This window comes from Siniperca chuatsi, linkage group LG12, assembly GCF_020085105.1.
Source record: "Siniperca chuatsi isolate FFG_IHB_CAS linkage group LG12, ASM2008510v1, whole genome shotgun sequence".
Taxonomy (NCBI): domain Eukaryota; kingdom Metazoa; phylum Chordata; class Actinopteri; order Centrarchiformes; family Sinipercidae; genus Siniperca; species Siniperca chuatsi.
Genome location: NC_058053.1, coordinates 5,076,086 through 5,092,485, shown reverse-complemented (window position 1 = coordinate 5,092,485; position 16,400 = coordinate 5,076,086). Strand labels below are relative to the sequence as shown.

General features: G+C 39.7%; 1 protein-coding gene across 2 annotated transcripts in view; it reads right to left on the bottom strand.

Annotated features, from left to right (window-relative positions):
• col5a2a (collagen, type V, alpha 2a) overlaps positions 1 to 16,400 on the bottom strand; it is a 42,430-nt gene that overhangs the window by 10,607 nt on the left and 15,423 nt on the right. For both annotated transcript variants that reach the window (XM_044215955.1, XM_044215956.1), the window contains exons 2-35: positions 12,974 to 13,195; positions 12,350 to 12,369; positions 12,216 to 12,248; positions 12,084 to 12,116; positions 11,720 to 11,773; positions 10,515 to 10,607; positions 9,938 to 10,009; positions 8,008 to 8,052; positions 7,817 to 7,870; positions 7,520 to 7,573; positions 6,796 to 6,849; positions 6,583 to 6,636; positions 6,284 to 6,337; positions 6,046 to 6,090; positions 5,706 to 5,759; positions 5,435 to 5,479; positions 5,179 to 5,232; positions 4,871 to 4,969; positions 4,636 to 4,680; positions 4,449 to 4,547; positions 4,276 to 4,329; positions 3,952 to 4,059; positions 3,279 to 3,332; positions 2,956 to 3,054; positions 2,778 to 2,831; positions 2,572 to 2,670; positions 2,420 to 2,473; positions 1,975 to 2,028; positions 1,832 to 1,885; positions 1,608 to 1,661; positions 1,360 to 1,404; positions 1,175 to 1,273; positions 532 to 639; positions 169 to 222 (exon numbers count right to left, since the gene is read on the bottom strand). In XM_044215955.1, the coding sequence (XP_044071890.1) occupies positions 169 to 222; positions 532 to 639; positions 1,175 to 1,273; positions 1,360 to 1,404; positions 1,608 to 1,661; positions 1,832 to 1,885; positions 1,975 to 2,028; positions 2,420 to 2,473; positions 2,572 to 2,670; positions 2,778 to 2,831; positions 2,956 to 3,054; positions 3,279 to 3,332; positions 3,952 to 4,059; positions 4,276 to 4,329; positions 4,449 to 4,547; positions 4,636 to 4,680; positions 4,871 to 4,969; positions 5,179 to 5,232; positions 5,435 to 5,479; positions 5,706 to 5,759; positions 6,046 to 6,090; positions 6,284 to 6,337; positions 6,583 to 6,636; positions 6,796 to 6,849; positions 7,520 to 7,573; positions 7,817 to 7,870; positions 8,008 to 8,052; positions 9,938 to 10,009; positions 10,515 to 10,607; positions 11,720 to 11,773; positions 12,084 to 12,116; positions 12,216 to 12,248; positions 12,350 to 12,369; positions 12,974 to 13,195 (2,273 nt within the window). The remainder of the gene's footprint in view (positions 1 to 168; positions 223 to 531; positions 640 to 1,174; positions 1,274 to 1,359; positions 1,405 to 1,607; positions 1,662 to 1,831; positions 1,886 to 1,974; positions 2,029 to 2,419; positions 2,474 to 2,571; positions 2,671 to 2,777; positions 2,832 to 2,955; positions 3,055 to 3,278; positions 3,333 to 3,951; positions 4,060 to 4,275; positions 4,330 to 4,448; positions 4,548 to 4,635; positions 4,681 to 4,870; positions 4,970 to 5,178; positions 5,233 to 5,434; positions 5,480 to 5,705; positions 5,760 to 6,045; positions 6,091 to 6,283; positions 6,338 to 6,582; positions 6,637 to 6,795; positions 6,850 to 7,519; positions 7,574 to 7,816; positions 7,871 to 8,007; positions 8,053 to 9,937; positions 10,010 to 10,514; positions 10,608 to 11,719; positions 11,774 to 12,083; positions 12,117 to 12,215; positions 12,249 to 12,349; positions 12,370 to 12,973; positions 13,196 to 16,400) is intronic.

The window sequence follows — 16,400 nt, the reverse complement described above, 5'->3', positions numbered from 1 at the left end:
GTCAGTGGACACATTTCTTTGAACAAGCTGTGACAAGTCTTGAATTTGCACTAATACAGCATCAGTTTTGTTTTGTTTTTTTGTCTTAAAAGTGTAAATGTAACTTCCTTCTTCATGGTTGAGCTGAGACAAAATGTGTTTGCAGTGAGAGAAGGATATTTTGCTTACTCTTGCACCATCATTTCCAGCTGTACCTTCTGATCCTTTCTCACCAATTGCTCCCTGTACAAAAGACAGCAAAACAGCACCCAAGTTGGCAACATGTTCTCTAGTGACATTTAGTTCAGACTCAGACATGGACTTGACTGTCAACTCAGAATCATTGATTGTAACTTTAGAACAACTGCCATCTTCCAGAGATAACTACAGCACATTTCCACTGGAACAAATTGGTTATGAATTTTGCAGCCACATAAGTAAACCCATTTTACAACCCAAGATACATTTATTGTTATTATTTTTATGTGTACTATGAAACATAAATTATATGTAAGGATTAATAGCATAAAAAATAAGATAATGATGACTTACTCTGTCACCTTTAGGCCCAGGAGGGCCAGAGATGCCCCTCTCTCCTGGCATTCCCTGAAGACCTGGAGGACCCACGTCACCAAGTGCACCAGTGGGACCAGGGCTACCCTTCAGTGGCAAACACCAATATTAGCAGGCTTATTGAATCATACAGTACAACCAAACATACTTTATTTTATTGCGGGGCTACCCACTAACACTTATATTTTCTGTTCAATTCATTTTCTGCAGAAGTCTGTATGTCTATGTGTATGCTGGTATAACACTGGTATGACAACACAGTGAGCCCAACCCAGTGACAAGCTTTCTTTCACTTCTAGATGTGTGATAAACAGTAGTGTATTTTCCCCTATAACTATACCTTTTACACAATGATCTGCATACACTCCAGACTGTTGCCATAACAGACACCAAATACTGTAGCTTTGCTCTCTTTTTAGTTCAATCCTTCATTGTAAAAGCTTTATAACTAGTGGGCCATTTAATTGGCTAACGTCTCTTTATAGTCAATAATGCATCCAGGTCTTTTCTACCTTATTTGTCTGACAATGGTTTGAGTGCACTCAGTAGTATTCTCCTTTAACCATCACATGGTCAAAAATATTTTTTTTCTGTACATACAAGTGATGCCTCTGTAAAGTACCTTTGGCCCATCTGGACCAGGTGCACCAGGGATACCCTTAGGTCCCTGCAGACCATTTGGACCCAGCTCTCCTCTCTCTCCAGGAATTCCACGCTCTCCCTGGGGAAGACAAAGCATCACTTTCAGTTATAGGTATTCAACTTTACCAACCGCCTAAATAATTTAGCATAGTGAAATTCACCTACCCTTGGGCCAATTTGGCCCACAGCACCAAGCTCTCCAGGAATACCCTGAAAGAAACCAACAATGGTATTATTTATGTTGAGTCAAAACTGAATCCTGATCAGTATCAAGCTACAAATAATGACAATTCAAATGATTTAAATAAGAGTTTGGACAGAGAGCAACATTAAAGATAGTAAGTTGAGAGGAATGTACTTCAGTCACAGGTCATTTATCCCAAAACAGCATTTATAGGTTTTGTCACACTCACTTGGTCACCAGGTTTTCCAGGTTCTCCAGGAGGACCTTGATTTCCAGGTAAACCCTAAGAACACAAGACAGTCAAACATGACCATTGGAGCACTTCTTCAGCACAGATTGAGGTCTAATCATTTTCAATACCGCCACATCTTCTCACATCTACTGTATCAAAGTCAGTGTTAATTCACTTTTTTGCAACACTCTCACATCTTACTACCAACCAAAAACAATTACCTGGAATCCATTTACACCTGGAGGTCCCTGCTCTCCTCTGTCTCCTGCGACACCCTTTGAGAGTAGATAGTGATGTCTCAGTCTTTTGTGATAGCAGTAAAAGAAATGCAAGTAATGTAACAAAAAGGAAATCAGACACTCACAAGTGGGCCAGGGGAGCCAGCAGGGCCAACTTCTCCATCTTTCCCAGGAGGACCCTGAAGACAAAGTGACAATTAACAGACCTGCCCATTACACATCTGGAAGGTACCAGAATGCTTGATTTCCTGAAGGTGTGTGAGGTTTTTAGGTAAATTCAAATGACCTAACTAAAGACTTATGTGGTAAGGTGGATCATTGTGGAATCAAAAAAAGGAAACATAATACAGAAAAACTGCAGAAATGCAGTAAGTACAACATATTGAAGCCAACAGAATGATCCACGCCGTGTCTTTACTATGCTAAAATGTTCTGTATTCTTGCTGTGCTTTCTTTTGACAGATCTATGAATCACCTGCATGTGTTTTATCTGAGAGTTTCTATGTCCTCTCATTCCACGCTGATGGCCAAAGTGTGCCACGCAATGTTTCATTCATAAACAGTACTCACTCTTTGACCCGCCACTCCTGGAGATCCTTGTTCACCTGTCTTTCCTGGGTCACCCTTTAAGTTTAAAAAACATGTTTGGAATTAGAAACAGAACGGGAGACAAATAGACTGATCTGACTGACTATCAATGCAAAGTGTTGGGGGACTCTTACATTGAAGCCCTTGGGGCCTGGCACTCCCATGGTCCCTGCGGGCCCTCTGTTTCCAATGGACCCTGCAGGGCCTGGACGACCATCTTCACCTGGGGCACCCTTAACAAAGAAAAAACATACTTTGACTCAGACATTTTTAGAATTTCTTACAATGTAAAGCTAACTCAAATGTCTAATTGTGAATGTGATTGAGCACTGTAACCTACCAATGGTCCTGGCTTGCCCTCTGCTCCCTGGACTCCAGGGGTACCAGTAAGACCCTTTGATAAAGAGATAAAAAATATAAGCAATGGAAAAGTGGGATACAGACATAAACACAATAAATATAATGATATAGTAGATATAGTAGATCAAATCTAGAATGCCAAGCTCTTCAGTGTTTACCCTTGCACCTGGTAGACCAGGTTCTCCTGTACGCCCAGGGTCTCCCAGAGAACCTTTTGGCCCTGGTGGACCGGATGTTCCACGATCTCCTTGAGCACCCTTTAGAAAGAAAAATGATGATAACTCGTTCAATTTGCCGATTGAAACATGTGAGTGTCAAACAAAACACCCACAGCACAAACTCTGGTCCCATCTGGCAATAAGCTGCTAATATCAGCTACTATGGTACTATAAACATGTCTTGCCCCATTTGTTTGAATCATTGCTATAATATACAGTAGTAGACCAAAGTTTAGCGACAATATGTCTAAAAGATAATGTACCTTAGGTCCTGGCAACCCATCAGCACCAGGGAATCCTCTGTTACCAGGAGCCCCCTGAAAAACAGATCATGAGTTAGATTCTGCATCATGTTCGTACTTTTATTCTTACACAAACGATGGGTAACAGTTTTATATAACCAGATGAATGGAGTCAACAAACTATGAACAAATTCTGTACTGAAGTTCCTAAGGAAGTTTCCTAAACAGAAAAGGTAACATCTGGATGTTTCTAGAAAATCAGCACCACCAAATATAACAAGGAAAACCCACTGTCCATCCATCTTCTACACTGGCTTTATTTTGTGCAGGGTCTATGGGCAATTTAGATTAACCTAACTTTCAAACGGTGGCCAGAAACCAGGGCACCAGGAGAAAACCCACACAGACATGGGGAGAACATGTAGACTCCCTGCAGAAAAGCCACAGCTGCCTGGGATTCAAACCCAGGACCTTCTTGCCATTTGCCATTTGAGTCAATATTTTCTCTGCAGAAATGGGAGCACTTCCAGTTTCACCCACTAATTTACCAAAAGTGATTCATTGTGTCCCTACATTTTTCTAATTACTCTAATCTAATTCTTTTCTTTCTCTCATTTAGTGAGATCACCGCTGTCCTTAAAGTGCAGCTCACTGACTGACGAATGTTACAGTAGGAGGCAGAATGCAGACTCACTCTCTCTCCGACGGGTCCGGGAGGGCCAACAGAGCCGGGGTCTCCACGTTGTCCTCGCTTTCCTTCTTCACCCTGAGGTCCAATCACTCCCTGGGAGCCTGGCGGACCCTAGAAAGTTGGCACACAAGCCAGAAAATGCTAGAAGCCAAGTTTTCCCTATTCTCTTACTTAAAATACATGTCCTTATCTAAAAATGTCCAGTGAAAAAAACATGGATTTTGGTTTTATTTTAGCATGAATGCATATTTAACTCGTATACAAATTATATATCTCAGACAGTAGAATTAAAACCTAGTTATTTCTACAGATGTAGTTGAAGCTTACAGGTTCTCCTTTGGGTCCAGCATCTCCTTTAAATCCTGGTACACCAACATCTCCCTGTAACACAAAAATGTAAAAATGTGAGTCTCCTGCACATCAAGCAATTGTTGCTGTTTATTCAGTATTAAAAGAGATTCCAACAATAAATAGCAAGGATTTTTAAAAAGCCAGTTTACCAGTTGTCCTTTGATACCAGGCTGACCAGTGCTTCCCTGAGGTCCTGGTGGTCCAGCAGGTCCAAGATGGCCGCCTGGACCTTGTGGACCAAGATTACCCTGTGAAGAGTCAGCCATGTTATCTGTGACCTTTGTGTATCCTTATCATAAAGAGTGAATATGTTTTTTAAATTAACTGTGTGCATACCACTGGTCCTTTGGCACCCGGGCCACCGTCTGTACCCATGGGTCCCTTTGAACACAAAATATCTCCAATTAGATCATCAAAACACAGAGGAGCATGTTGACATGCTAAGTATAGTGATAATCTTGGCTTGAAACAATACCATTCAACTATGAGGCTACTTTCAATCACAGCCAAACACTAAGTAGCCTCATTAATAACTTCCTTATGATGTGCTGTATGTAAGTAAGAAATTAACCCTGAGGCCAACTGGTCCAGCTCTGCCCAGGTGACCGGTCTCTCCTCTCTGTCCCTGTGGGCCCTCTGGCCCCCGGACTCCTGTGGGACCAGGTTGTCCCTGTGGAAGACAGTCACCAAGTACAGTTAGTATACAGAAATGGGACACTCATACGATACAATTGACAATTTAGCGACTAAGACAATTAAGGGTGAATAATTAATTTGTTAGAAACCAATTATTCACTTTCTATTACAAAGTCTTAAAAGAGGCCATTAACATGAGCATAAAGCCGAATGGCGAGTGCCTTCTTGTTTTACTGTACTTACCTTCATTCCTGGGGTTCCTGGATAGCCAGGTGGGCCACTGAGACCCAAGGGACCCTGTTAAACCAACAACAATGACAATTAGACTTTAGTAATAAACGCTGGAAATGTGCATTAACACGACAAATGTACAAACATGTTGAATGGAATATGCACAGCAGGTCCACCTTAAAATGCGTATCTATGCTAAACTATGAAAAATGGTCACTGAAGTGTACTGTAAATCCACAATGATAAAAAACTGTGAATGCTGACTTACCATTGGACCAGGTTTTCCGATGTTACCAGGTGACCCACGCTTACCCTAAAAGACAAAATCTAATCACTTTGACTTATAAATCATAGTTAAATGCTGACGTTAAATGCTGACTTTTTGTAAGTGCCCCGTTTTATAAACAGCTGACACTGAAGAAACAAATAATACACGTATCAGTAAGATACAACCACCTGTTACTTTTAAAATCTATGACAGAGATAAAACTGTGATCGTGGTAGCAGGTGTTTCTGATCCATAGTGGTTTTATCCTTACTGGTATACCGCTGGGTCCAGAGCGTCCCCTCTCCCCTGTCATCCCAGCAGGACCCTGTTATGTACGGACAGTGATAAATTACAGCTGTGCTCCATTCAATGCAACATTTTAAAGTTAAATTAAATTCAGAAAGTTATTTACAGTATTCTGGATATAGCCTTGCCTTATTCAAGATAAGAGCTAAATCAGAACAGTGTGTGTCCTGCAGTCCACATACACTCATAAGCATAATAAACTGCATAATCTATATGGGCTGCTCCAGGCAACTTACGAGTGACAGAAGCTCTTTAAGCATTCACTAGCTCTATGGAGCCCTTATTAAAGAAAGAATATAACTTACCATGGGTCCAGGTGCTCCCATTGGTCCAGGGGGCCCTGTAGCACCCTAGAAAAACCACAGAAAAAGTACTTGTTTAGTTGTAATAAGCACTATTGCATGGCAAGATGTTTTACTGGCCTTTTAGCAAGGTAGCTAAGTAATTGAGTAAAACAGGTATCACTTGAATTAGAAATCAGTTATTCAACCAATCAAACAAACTGGCAGACAAAAAGCACGTTTTATTTTACTTCATTCATACCTTGGATCCAACAGCTCCAGTTTCACCTTTTTGGCCAAGTATTCCAGCATGACCCTGTTATCAAAAACAGGGGGAAAAAAACTGTTAACAAACTCCGCGCTGAGTGCATTGGCATGTATTCTTCAGCAAGCATGTAGAGAAGGAGTAACAGAACAGAAGACAAGCAGCAAAATGACGTCAATTCACTTTTATCAGAAGGTCAGAGGAAAAGAGCACATGCTAAAGGGTGTCCCACTACTGTTTGTTATACATAAAACTCAGTAACATGTCCATAAATGTTTCAGAGAATATATACTCACCCTGTGACCCTTCAGTCCAGGAGGCCCGGGTGTACCTGGAAATCCTCTGGGTCCCTGAAATATGCGACATTGAACAGCATTATCAGTTGTATCCATTGAAGATGAACTAACAACACACATCGTGGGGTCTTATCCTGTGTAATCTAGATGAAGTACAGAAGATACAGTGTGTGCAGTAAAAGTGATGGAGGTAACAGGGGTGTAGAAGCTTACTGCTGATCCAGGGAATCCAACTTCTCCACTATTTCCTGGCTTGCCTGGTTCTCCCTGTGTGAGGACATGACATTTACACATTACAAGCTGGACAAAGTTTAGCGGGGAAAGTGAAATAAGACCAAGACACCAAATCACACATCAGATTTGTTCTCTCAGTTTTTGTGTCACACAAGGAGCCTCTAACCACATACTATACCAAGGTGCAGAGCTGAGGCCTATTATAGGTTGCTTCGTAGGTTTTTTACTCATTGTGTTGTTTTTACTCATCAAGATGTTTGGAAACATAGACACATATTGTTGGCTTCCTGCAAGAACCAAACACTTTCATTATGCCATTTTTCACGACACTGTCAGTGGCATGTGGTCTTTTATTTTGTCTAACTAACCCATAAAAGGAAAACAAAGATAAATGCTATAAACATGTTTAAAAATGTATGTTGGATTGAAGAGAGACTCGAGCTTCTGTCAGTTTGGCATGGAAAACAGAGCAGGGCACTGATAATACCTAACAACTTTGACAGTTCACCCCTTCTCATCATCAAGCATCTCCAGGATCTTCCACTTCACAGTGTAATGAATGCAGCCAGGCTTTTCTAACTGTATGAAAGACTCATTTATGATTACAGATCTACGCTCAACCTTTTTCTTGCTTTCTGAGTCTTACTGTAGCTGGCCTAACTGGTGCAACAAAAAGTGTGATTTTGTCCCAGAGCTGACTTACATCTTCACCTGGTTTCCCCGGAGGACCCTCGGGTCCCCTTTGCCCAGGTGGACCCTGAAAAACATAGTCAGATTGTAAACATCCAGCAAAAGCCCATCCTTCTGAAATACATCACAGTAGAATTAAAATGTATTCGTGCCAACCAAACTGTGCACATACAGTAGGTGTGGTGTTGCTCTCTCAATAAGCAGCACACCAAAACGAACATCAGACTCATGTAAATCACATGTAAAACCAAACCAAGTGAATAGGTGATTTGACCATACACACAAAATGTACAGAAAAATTATGTTATACCATATGCCCTGGATCGCCGACATCTCCAGGAGGTCCTTGTGGTCCAGCTTGACCCTTAGAGGAGTCAGAGGAGAACATTTACAAGATGAACAGGGAGCAAAACAAAATAATAAAATGCCATTGACATATTATCAGTGTTTACTGCACAGGGTCAGTCAGAGCTTGTGGAAGATAAGATGTTGTGGACTTACAGGTGAGCCATTTGGCCCAGGAGGTCCTCTTGCTCCAGCCTCTCCCTAAAACAAACATGATGCAAAATCAAATAATGAACAGAATTTAGCCTCATCCACATAAAATGCCAGAAATAATTAAATGTGCTCCCTGGGGTCAAAGCAACAATATGAGAACAATAAAGGGAAGTACTAAACTGATTTAAAGTGTCTAAGACACTCAGTGGCAGTATGGATTCATTCAGTGGATTCTCTTTTAATGGAGAAACTATATGAAGCCATGTGCAAATGGCACAAACAATAGGCATTTAAATACTGATCCGTTCCCCATCTGACTGATGTTCAAGCAATGTGTACACCCATATATTCCACTCAGCTCACACAGCAGATGTGTTGTTAGTTTGCTGAAGTTTGACTAGAATATAAGCATAGGATATAAAAGTCTATTTTAAGTTAAATGTAACTCACTGACTGTAAAACATCATAAAAGTTACCAAAACATTTACCATGTCCAACTGTTTGTTTAAACACAAAAGTAAAGCCCGATTATTCATCTCTTGTCTGTATCCCCATTACCAAAGATTTCCACAGTGTGCCAAAGAGGTGTAGTTGTGTTCTTGCTAATTAACCCGTTTAATGTTTTTTGTTATTAGAACAGGAGCAAACTTATCTTAATCTGAAGTCAGTAGCTGACAAGCTATAAAGCTAAAAAAAAAAAATAGGGCTTACGTTCTGTCTATGGCTGAGCTATAAACCAAAAAGTATTTTCAGTTTAAAAAAAATATTGCTTTTCATCATGACAATCATTACAAACTGTGACATTTAGGCAACGTCTTTCTTCTGCAACATTTGTAGTTTCAAAAGATGCAGTAGATATTTCATCAGTGCTCAACAGTTTAATATGTCTTGATCTTCAATCTTGCAATATTCAAGGATAATGTTTCCTACATTTGATTTAAAAAAAGAGTGTGTGTTTATGTGGTGAGAAGCCCCAAATTGCCAGTGGTTTTATTGCAGGAAGCTACTTCTGGAAGAACAACATACAATGTTACATAATTTTGATGATTAAAGGAGAACTCCACCGATTTAATACATCAAGTGTTGTTTACGCGTCATGAGGAGTACTATTCAAACTATGAAAGTTGTATAAAGTAAAAATGTGTCTTATGTAGCTCTGGAGGGTTAGGGTTAGTGCTCTGAAGTCTGAAAAAATAACCCTGGTGATGTCATCAGGGTTACCTTGGCTTAGGCTTGGAGACTACAAATTTATAACAGAAAGCCTGCGTTACAAACTGGGGGCATTTGTAACATCCCCCCTAGTAAACGTGGGTGTTTACTAGACAGGGAAGAGTTGGAAAAGATGCAAGTTCAAGTTGCATTGTGGGAAATGTATGTATTTGTCAATATATCTTGGCCTCTACTGCACCAATTTTGACCATTCTTTTTTTAAATATCTCTCTTAAGTTCACTATTTTTGTGGAAGTGCAATACTAAATTGCTGGAATACCTCGAAAAACCAGAAGACCGGTGGTGACTATTAAATATTAAACCTTACATCGATAGTGGTTTGCTAATTGTTTGTCTTACAGGTTTGATTTTGACAGCTGAAAAACTAGTCAAATCAAGTCAACTTTATTTATAGACTTTATTTATTTACTCCATTAGCCCGAAATTACAACATCGCTTCAGAGTGCTTTACAATCTGTGACGTATGACACCCTCTATTTTTAGAGCCTTGGTTAAAGAAATGTTAAATAGGTATTGGGAACCAAGTGTAAACATTTACAATGTTCCTGTGGGTTGTTCTGAAATGCCAACTTGCCACTGTTCTCTGCTACTGAACCAAACCTCATTTTAAAAGATAAATAGTGCATTAGTCTGCTTTTTGGCTGATCCAGTTAAGAAACGCTGACTCATTAGGTTAGTTCATATTTTGCTAACATCCTCTTACCCTTGAGCCACTTAACATGCCTTGAGGTCCTGTCTTTCCATCCAACACCCCAGCCATCTGGGATCCCAGGCCCTGCAGGGGAAGCAGACACCCTTTGGTTTAGTTAACTGTGGTTAATCACTATGTAGTTGCCATTCATCAGTATGGCAAATAGGCACAAATGAAAAGCAAATCTAGATACAAATGATATACAACAAAACACATGAAGGACAGGTAGAATTATGGGGAATTAATTAAAATTGCAGCAGTGTGAGTGCATGAAGTGAGTGCAATTAACATTACATGAAGGTGATTTAATCAATTAAGACAGTTGACACAGTTGAACCAAAAAGCCCAGCTGAAGTCTTGGTACAGGTTTCTGCTTAAATATGGTTTACCTAAATCATCATGTAAGGCTGAGTAAGGATGACTACATTACAACAGAGCTGAAAGTGTAGTTTTGGTTTCATTTGTGTTTCTAAGGTGTGTGAGCAAGAATTCTGGTCATCAACTGGCCCTTCCTGGGCATGTTAGCACATGCATGTAGGTGTACATATGTGTGTTTGCAGCATGTGGGGTCGCTGCCTGCACAACTCACTCCTGGGTGCGTTGGATGTCCTGGAGGTCCTGGTTCACCAGGCTGACCTGGTACACCAGGCTCTCCATCATAACCCGGCAAGCCCCGCAGTCCCTAGGGAGCAGAGAGACAGAGATGCTGACTCATTAGTTTGAAAATCATTTTATAACTACGCTTAGTCTGACATTGATTCATTATTTTGTGGATGTGTTTTCAGTTCTTATTGGTGTTTTTTTTTTAAGTGAACTTAAAGACTGAAGAATAGATTGATCACTCAATCAGTGTAGCTAAGATACTTTGCTTTGGCCAAGATGTACAGTGGACCCTCTCATTCCATTTTGATACAAATGATGCAGCTTCATTTCTGTTTGCTTATGAACCATGAGCTGTAAAGTGTGTGCTGTAGGAAAACCATTGGTTATGTACTAATAAATCACCATAAAAATGCTCCCCATGACGGGGTTGTAACTGCACCTAGAGGGGCACATTAATTCATCAGCCTGCTACATTTTTGCTTGCAGAGCACATTATACAACAACTTGCCACATTACATTATATTTTGACTGTTACCAAAATTATACTGCAGTATTTTCTTTTATTTTGACCGCTTTGGCGGGTTTGACAGAATAGGAAGTAACAAGGAGTCATTCTCAGAACCCTAACAAGAAAAAGGTCAAGTCAAGATGTCATGTGAATGCTATTTTAAGAGCATACAGTGAGCTTCAAATGGATTATGTAGACATGATGATATATTTAAAACTATTTAATTTGTTTATTAAAAATATATAAAAACAAATATCAAATATCAGTCTGAATAATGAAGCCAAAAAGCTCAGAAACTCCCACGACATTACTGCTGAATTCACTCCATTCAATACACAGAAACTTACACAGAGAGACTAAGACACGAGTTTGTGATCGTACTATATTTGAGGTAATAAAACTTTGGACTATAAAATAAAAATGTTACCCCTTTATTAACGTATACTGTAACCCATTAAATACTGCTATGGTTTATCACATTGTGTACTGCCATATGTCCTATAAAACCCCCCAAATAAATATTAAACAACATGACGTTTGCATTCATCTTTGATATTTCTGATAACATTAAGCGATCTCCCTACTTTGGCAATGTGTGGAATTTTAAGTATAATCTAGTGACAATTTTAGTTTTAATTTCATGTCAAAACTTTTGTCTGTGGAGACTTGTGGACGTGACATACAGGCCTTCCTTTGTTTCCACGAGGTCCTCTTTCTCCTGGAGAGCCGGGAGGTCCCTGTTGTGATAAACAAAAAGAACCAATAAAAATCTGAGAGGGATCATTTTGCAATCACATCACAACAACGTGATGTTTGTCAAGATATGTCACGAGGGTGCTGAAAATGTCACAGGGACTCCGATGACTAGAGGACTTTCCCATTGTGCAGAAGGCCTTTTAAGGTGAAGTTATGCAGGAGGTAACTGTCCTCTTATGCCATCTAGTGTCAGTTCAGGTAGTTTAGAATTCTCAGAAAACTGGGCAACATGTCGTTTGCAGAAGCTGTTTAGAAGATGCTACAGGTAAAACAAACAACCAAGATGCTCACCATAGGTCCAGGGCGGCCTCTGATACCAGTCACCTGCAGGGATATCATCAAACACATCATGCATTAAGACTCTGCCTTTTTTGACTAATATTGTAGGCCTGTTTAAAAGGTTTATATTTAGCGAACACTTACAAGTGGGACATCCCCGGGTTCTCCCTTCGGACCCTGAATAAACAGATGAATGACAAAACCTTTCAAACACATACTCCATGATGGTGATAAGATCTGCAAACATATAATGAAGTAGTAACAAAACTGTGGCCTACCTTATAGACCCTGCCCCCACCTGTTTTGTGGAAAAAGCATAAAGCATCTCATTATTTGTTCATCCTACCACAATTGCACTGTGAGTTTGTCAGGAATAGGTACAAAAACCATCAATAAATCATCAGTGTGAAAGCTAAGAATGTTGGGTAGGCGGTGAAGCCGTTCTGAAGAGATTCATTTGTCATCATTAAGCAGGCCGGTCAAGATAAACAAAGGCAAAATAGTCAATTAACTCAATTACTCTGAGGTCACTCATTCTTAGCATGAGTCTATTGATGTGCAACACCTTGTTGGTGGCAGTAATTTGTTCATTGTTTCTGACAGATAAATAGATTATTTCACTGGCAACACAGAGAACTGTCAAAACTAAAACAAATTTCATGGTGATGACATCATTAATATTACTGATTCCAAATGTGAACATTTCTTTTTTGTCCTTAATTGGGGCTCTACAGTTGATTTTTTTCATCAGTGTTAAAACATGGGTGTGCGAAGCCCTTTGGTCAAATGATTGTGCCCTCCACCTACAACATAAAGGAGCAAATCCAACATATTTCCGAGCACTGACATGTTTGTCACTTCTCAACCCGACAAATGACCACAGAGAGCAGCTGTTTGCTCACCGAAAGTGTCCTGCCCGCCGCTGCTGGATGAATCAGTCTGACAAACAGGGCAGCACTCGCCCTCAGGGATGACCATCTTCTCACAGTTAGCCAGCTCATCGCACTGGATTTCATCGCAGAGGACCTGACCGTTGTCACAAACACAGATCCGGCATGGCTCTGGCTTCCAGATGTCCCTGTTGGCGTACACCTGGCCGTCCGCCGTGCAGCTCATGTCATCTCCTGGAACACACAGAGGTGGAGGACACTCTTAGTTTATCAACTTTGTGACACTTAAATTAAAGGCAAAAGGAACTCGTCTACTGTGATTTTCTAAACCTTTGTTTATCCGTTAAAGGTTTGCCATTTAGAGACATTTACTAATTCCCTGAGACTGCAGACAAGACAGGACAAAATGTACCTTTTGTTAAATTGTTCATACTTAGCCAGTGTCAACAATTTACTAAAAAAAAAAAACATGTGTCAAACTATTTTGCTAGTGAAGATACAAGATCACAAGGAAGAAATCACATTTTCCTGAACCATTTAAGCAGGTAAACAGAAATTAAACATTCATTCATCCTCTCTCTCCTCTGTCATAGAGTCCCAGGGGCCGAGGCCTATCCCAGGATGCACTGCACAAAAAGTAAGATTGTGGGGTTTACAGTATATTCCCACACAAACAACATACTTTCTGTATGCTGTTCAATTTATTTTACAGAAGGAAGGTTTTCCACCATATTCTGCACACACTGTCGGAGAAAAAAGGTCTGGAAAACGTGCCCCTTTATTGTAGTGAAGTCTCCAGCCGTTAGACATGAGATCATTTCCTCCAGAGGCAGCGTCTCAAAAACTTGACTCATGTTCTAAAGAGAAAACCTGCAGACACCTATGAAGTCTCATTATCCACTTTGGTTTGAAAGTTGACTTTATATTTTTAATGCGTACTTCACAAAAAACCCAACATAGAATAATGTGGCCCTTAGTGCCTAACACTTGCAGCAAATTGCCAACAGCTACATACACAATTCCGTTCACAACAACCCTGAAAATGTTTTATAAATAGCAAAATGCATCTTTTTCAGAATATGTGGTCATGAAATAAGAGCTGTGAATGCAGAGGGGGGCCCCAGGCCTGTTGTGGGTTGTGCCTGGCTTTAACAAGAATCCTGTAAGTAAGGACTCTGTAATCTGAGCCCACCTCTCTTAGGTCTGCAGATTACAAGGCTCTGAAGCCTTCACCTGTTCCTGATATAAACAGCAGGTGGCAGCTCTGAGCTTCAGACTGCAGGTAAGTCAGGTTAGCCAGCTACAGGAAAAAGGAAGGACTGTGGACAACACTGACTTCATTCTACCTCACTGCACATGCTGGATGAAAAAGTCCAAGAGCAGCAACAATAAGATAAAAGTGCAGGTCTACTTATACTGCGGCCTTGTGCAACAAGAAAGCATATTTTAACATGGTTCAATCCCATAGTGATATTTGTGTTAGACAAGCCTGGGACAGACAGTAGCTGTAAATAATACAGGACAGGAGTGCCAGCTAAGTTATGAAAGTACTGAATTTACCAATTTCAGTCAGCTGTACAAAAAAATGTAAAAACAAACTCTAAAATGTTTAAGCAATGATCAGAATCAACTTTACCGGCCAAGTATGTTGACACATACAAGGAATTTAACTCGGCTTTTCAGTAGCTCTCAATATGTTTATACACACTGCCTACAGATGTACAGGAAGCTACAAATACAGATTTATAACTAAACTAAGCTAACAAACATCAACAACATGAATATAACATGTACACATTATTATGTACAGTGTCTGGAATTTGGAGATTTCTCTCTGTTGGATGTGAACTTCACATGGCCCAGTATACGGCTCAGCTGTAGTACAGCATGGTGTAAGTTTAAAGCCTGATCAGTACTGAATTTGAGAGTAAAACAAGAAAAAGTCTGATAACAAAATATTGGCTGATATTCCATTTTTCCATAAACTCAATCTGTCAAGAGTGCCTCATATTTGGTTATTAAAGAGTTACACTATAGGAAAATATGTACTGAGGCAGAATAGTTTAAAGGTTAGCAACAATCATTAACATTAACAATATATAGAACACAACATTTTGTAAAAAGAACAAAAATTGAAATCAACTTTATAAAGATTTTCAACATTGGCGCCCCCCTTTGGTAGTAACAAAAAATACACTGTGAGTCAGCAAAGTACCCCCAACCCCTCACTGAATCACTCCGTTACTTTACTGAATGACACATTTTTAAGTCATTCCTGTTTTATAAATAGTATCCACAGATCTAATATCCAATAAGAAAGGCCCCTTATGTAAAATCTGATGGAACAGGTAATCTACATCGAGACTCTTGGTACAAGATCAAAGAAGGTGATAAATTACCTTTAAACTTGCCTTAACAAGACATCACTGGGACCCCTGGAATACCTCGAATTAAAGGAGATCAAGGCTTGGATGCTGTACAAACGCACCATGTAATCAGACACTCTTATGCTCATTACATCTAATCTCACAAGTATGGGTAGCTGTGATTTGGGTAATACCCCAGACAATGGCATGGAAGACACACATGTACACAAAAACACAGAATCAAGATTTTTTTTTTTTTTCACTTTCTGTATATGGTGTTTCTTTTTTGTATTTTTCTCCTTTATACGTTATTATTATTTTTCTTTGCTTAGTTAATACATTTACATTTTTCTGTCCTTTTTGTCATTCATGACAAAATATAAAAATATAGTGTGAATGCTAAAATTATGAATACCATTAAATGTAAGCAAGTGTAAATCTACGTTATGGACTCTTGCAGTAAAGAATTAAAAAACTGAATCAAATCGTTGTGAAAAATGCTAATAAAACACTTTAAATGTACTCATAATGATGAAAATTAACTACAGCATTTCTGTTTAAACTTCATTATGACTTTTAACACACTGTTAGGCCAAGTGTGTATACAGTGAATTTTAGAGCATTCTGGTATTATTATTTGGCCCAGGTCTGACTTAACGGTCACATTCACCCACACAGAAGGCCACAGACTTTAACATAGACTCTTTATCTCCATGCTTCTCCCAATCAGCTGCGTTGGCCGAGGTCTGCAGCTTTTATCTGTGTATATTTTAGAAGATGAACACTCCAACTAGCAAAAACAACCCAAAGGTATACATTTTCAGCCATCCTTGTTCTTTCAGCCGCAAAGTATATGACGGCATTATAAACACGACGTAGTTCAGCAATGACATTTCCTGCCTTTTAAAAGCCAGAAACATCCCACTGTCTAAGTTGTGGCCTTTCAAAATGAAAACCAGTGCTTCATGGAACACAAGAGTGCATCTCTCTTCATTTGTGGCGATGCTTGGAATCATTTTAGCCATTTTATTACTATAATGATCTGGGGTTTTTTTGTTTCACTAGAACGAGCT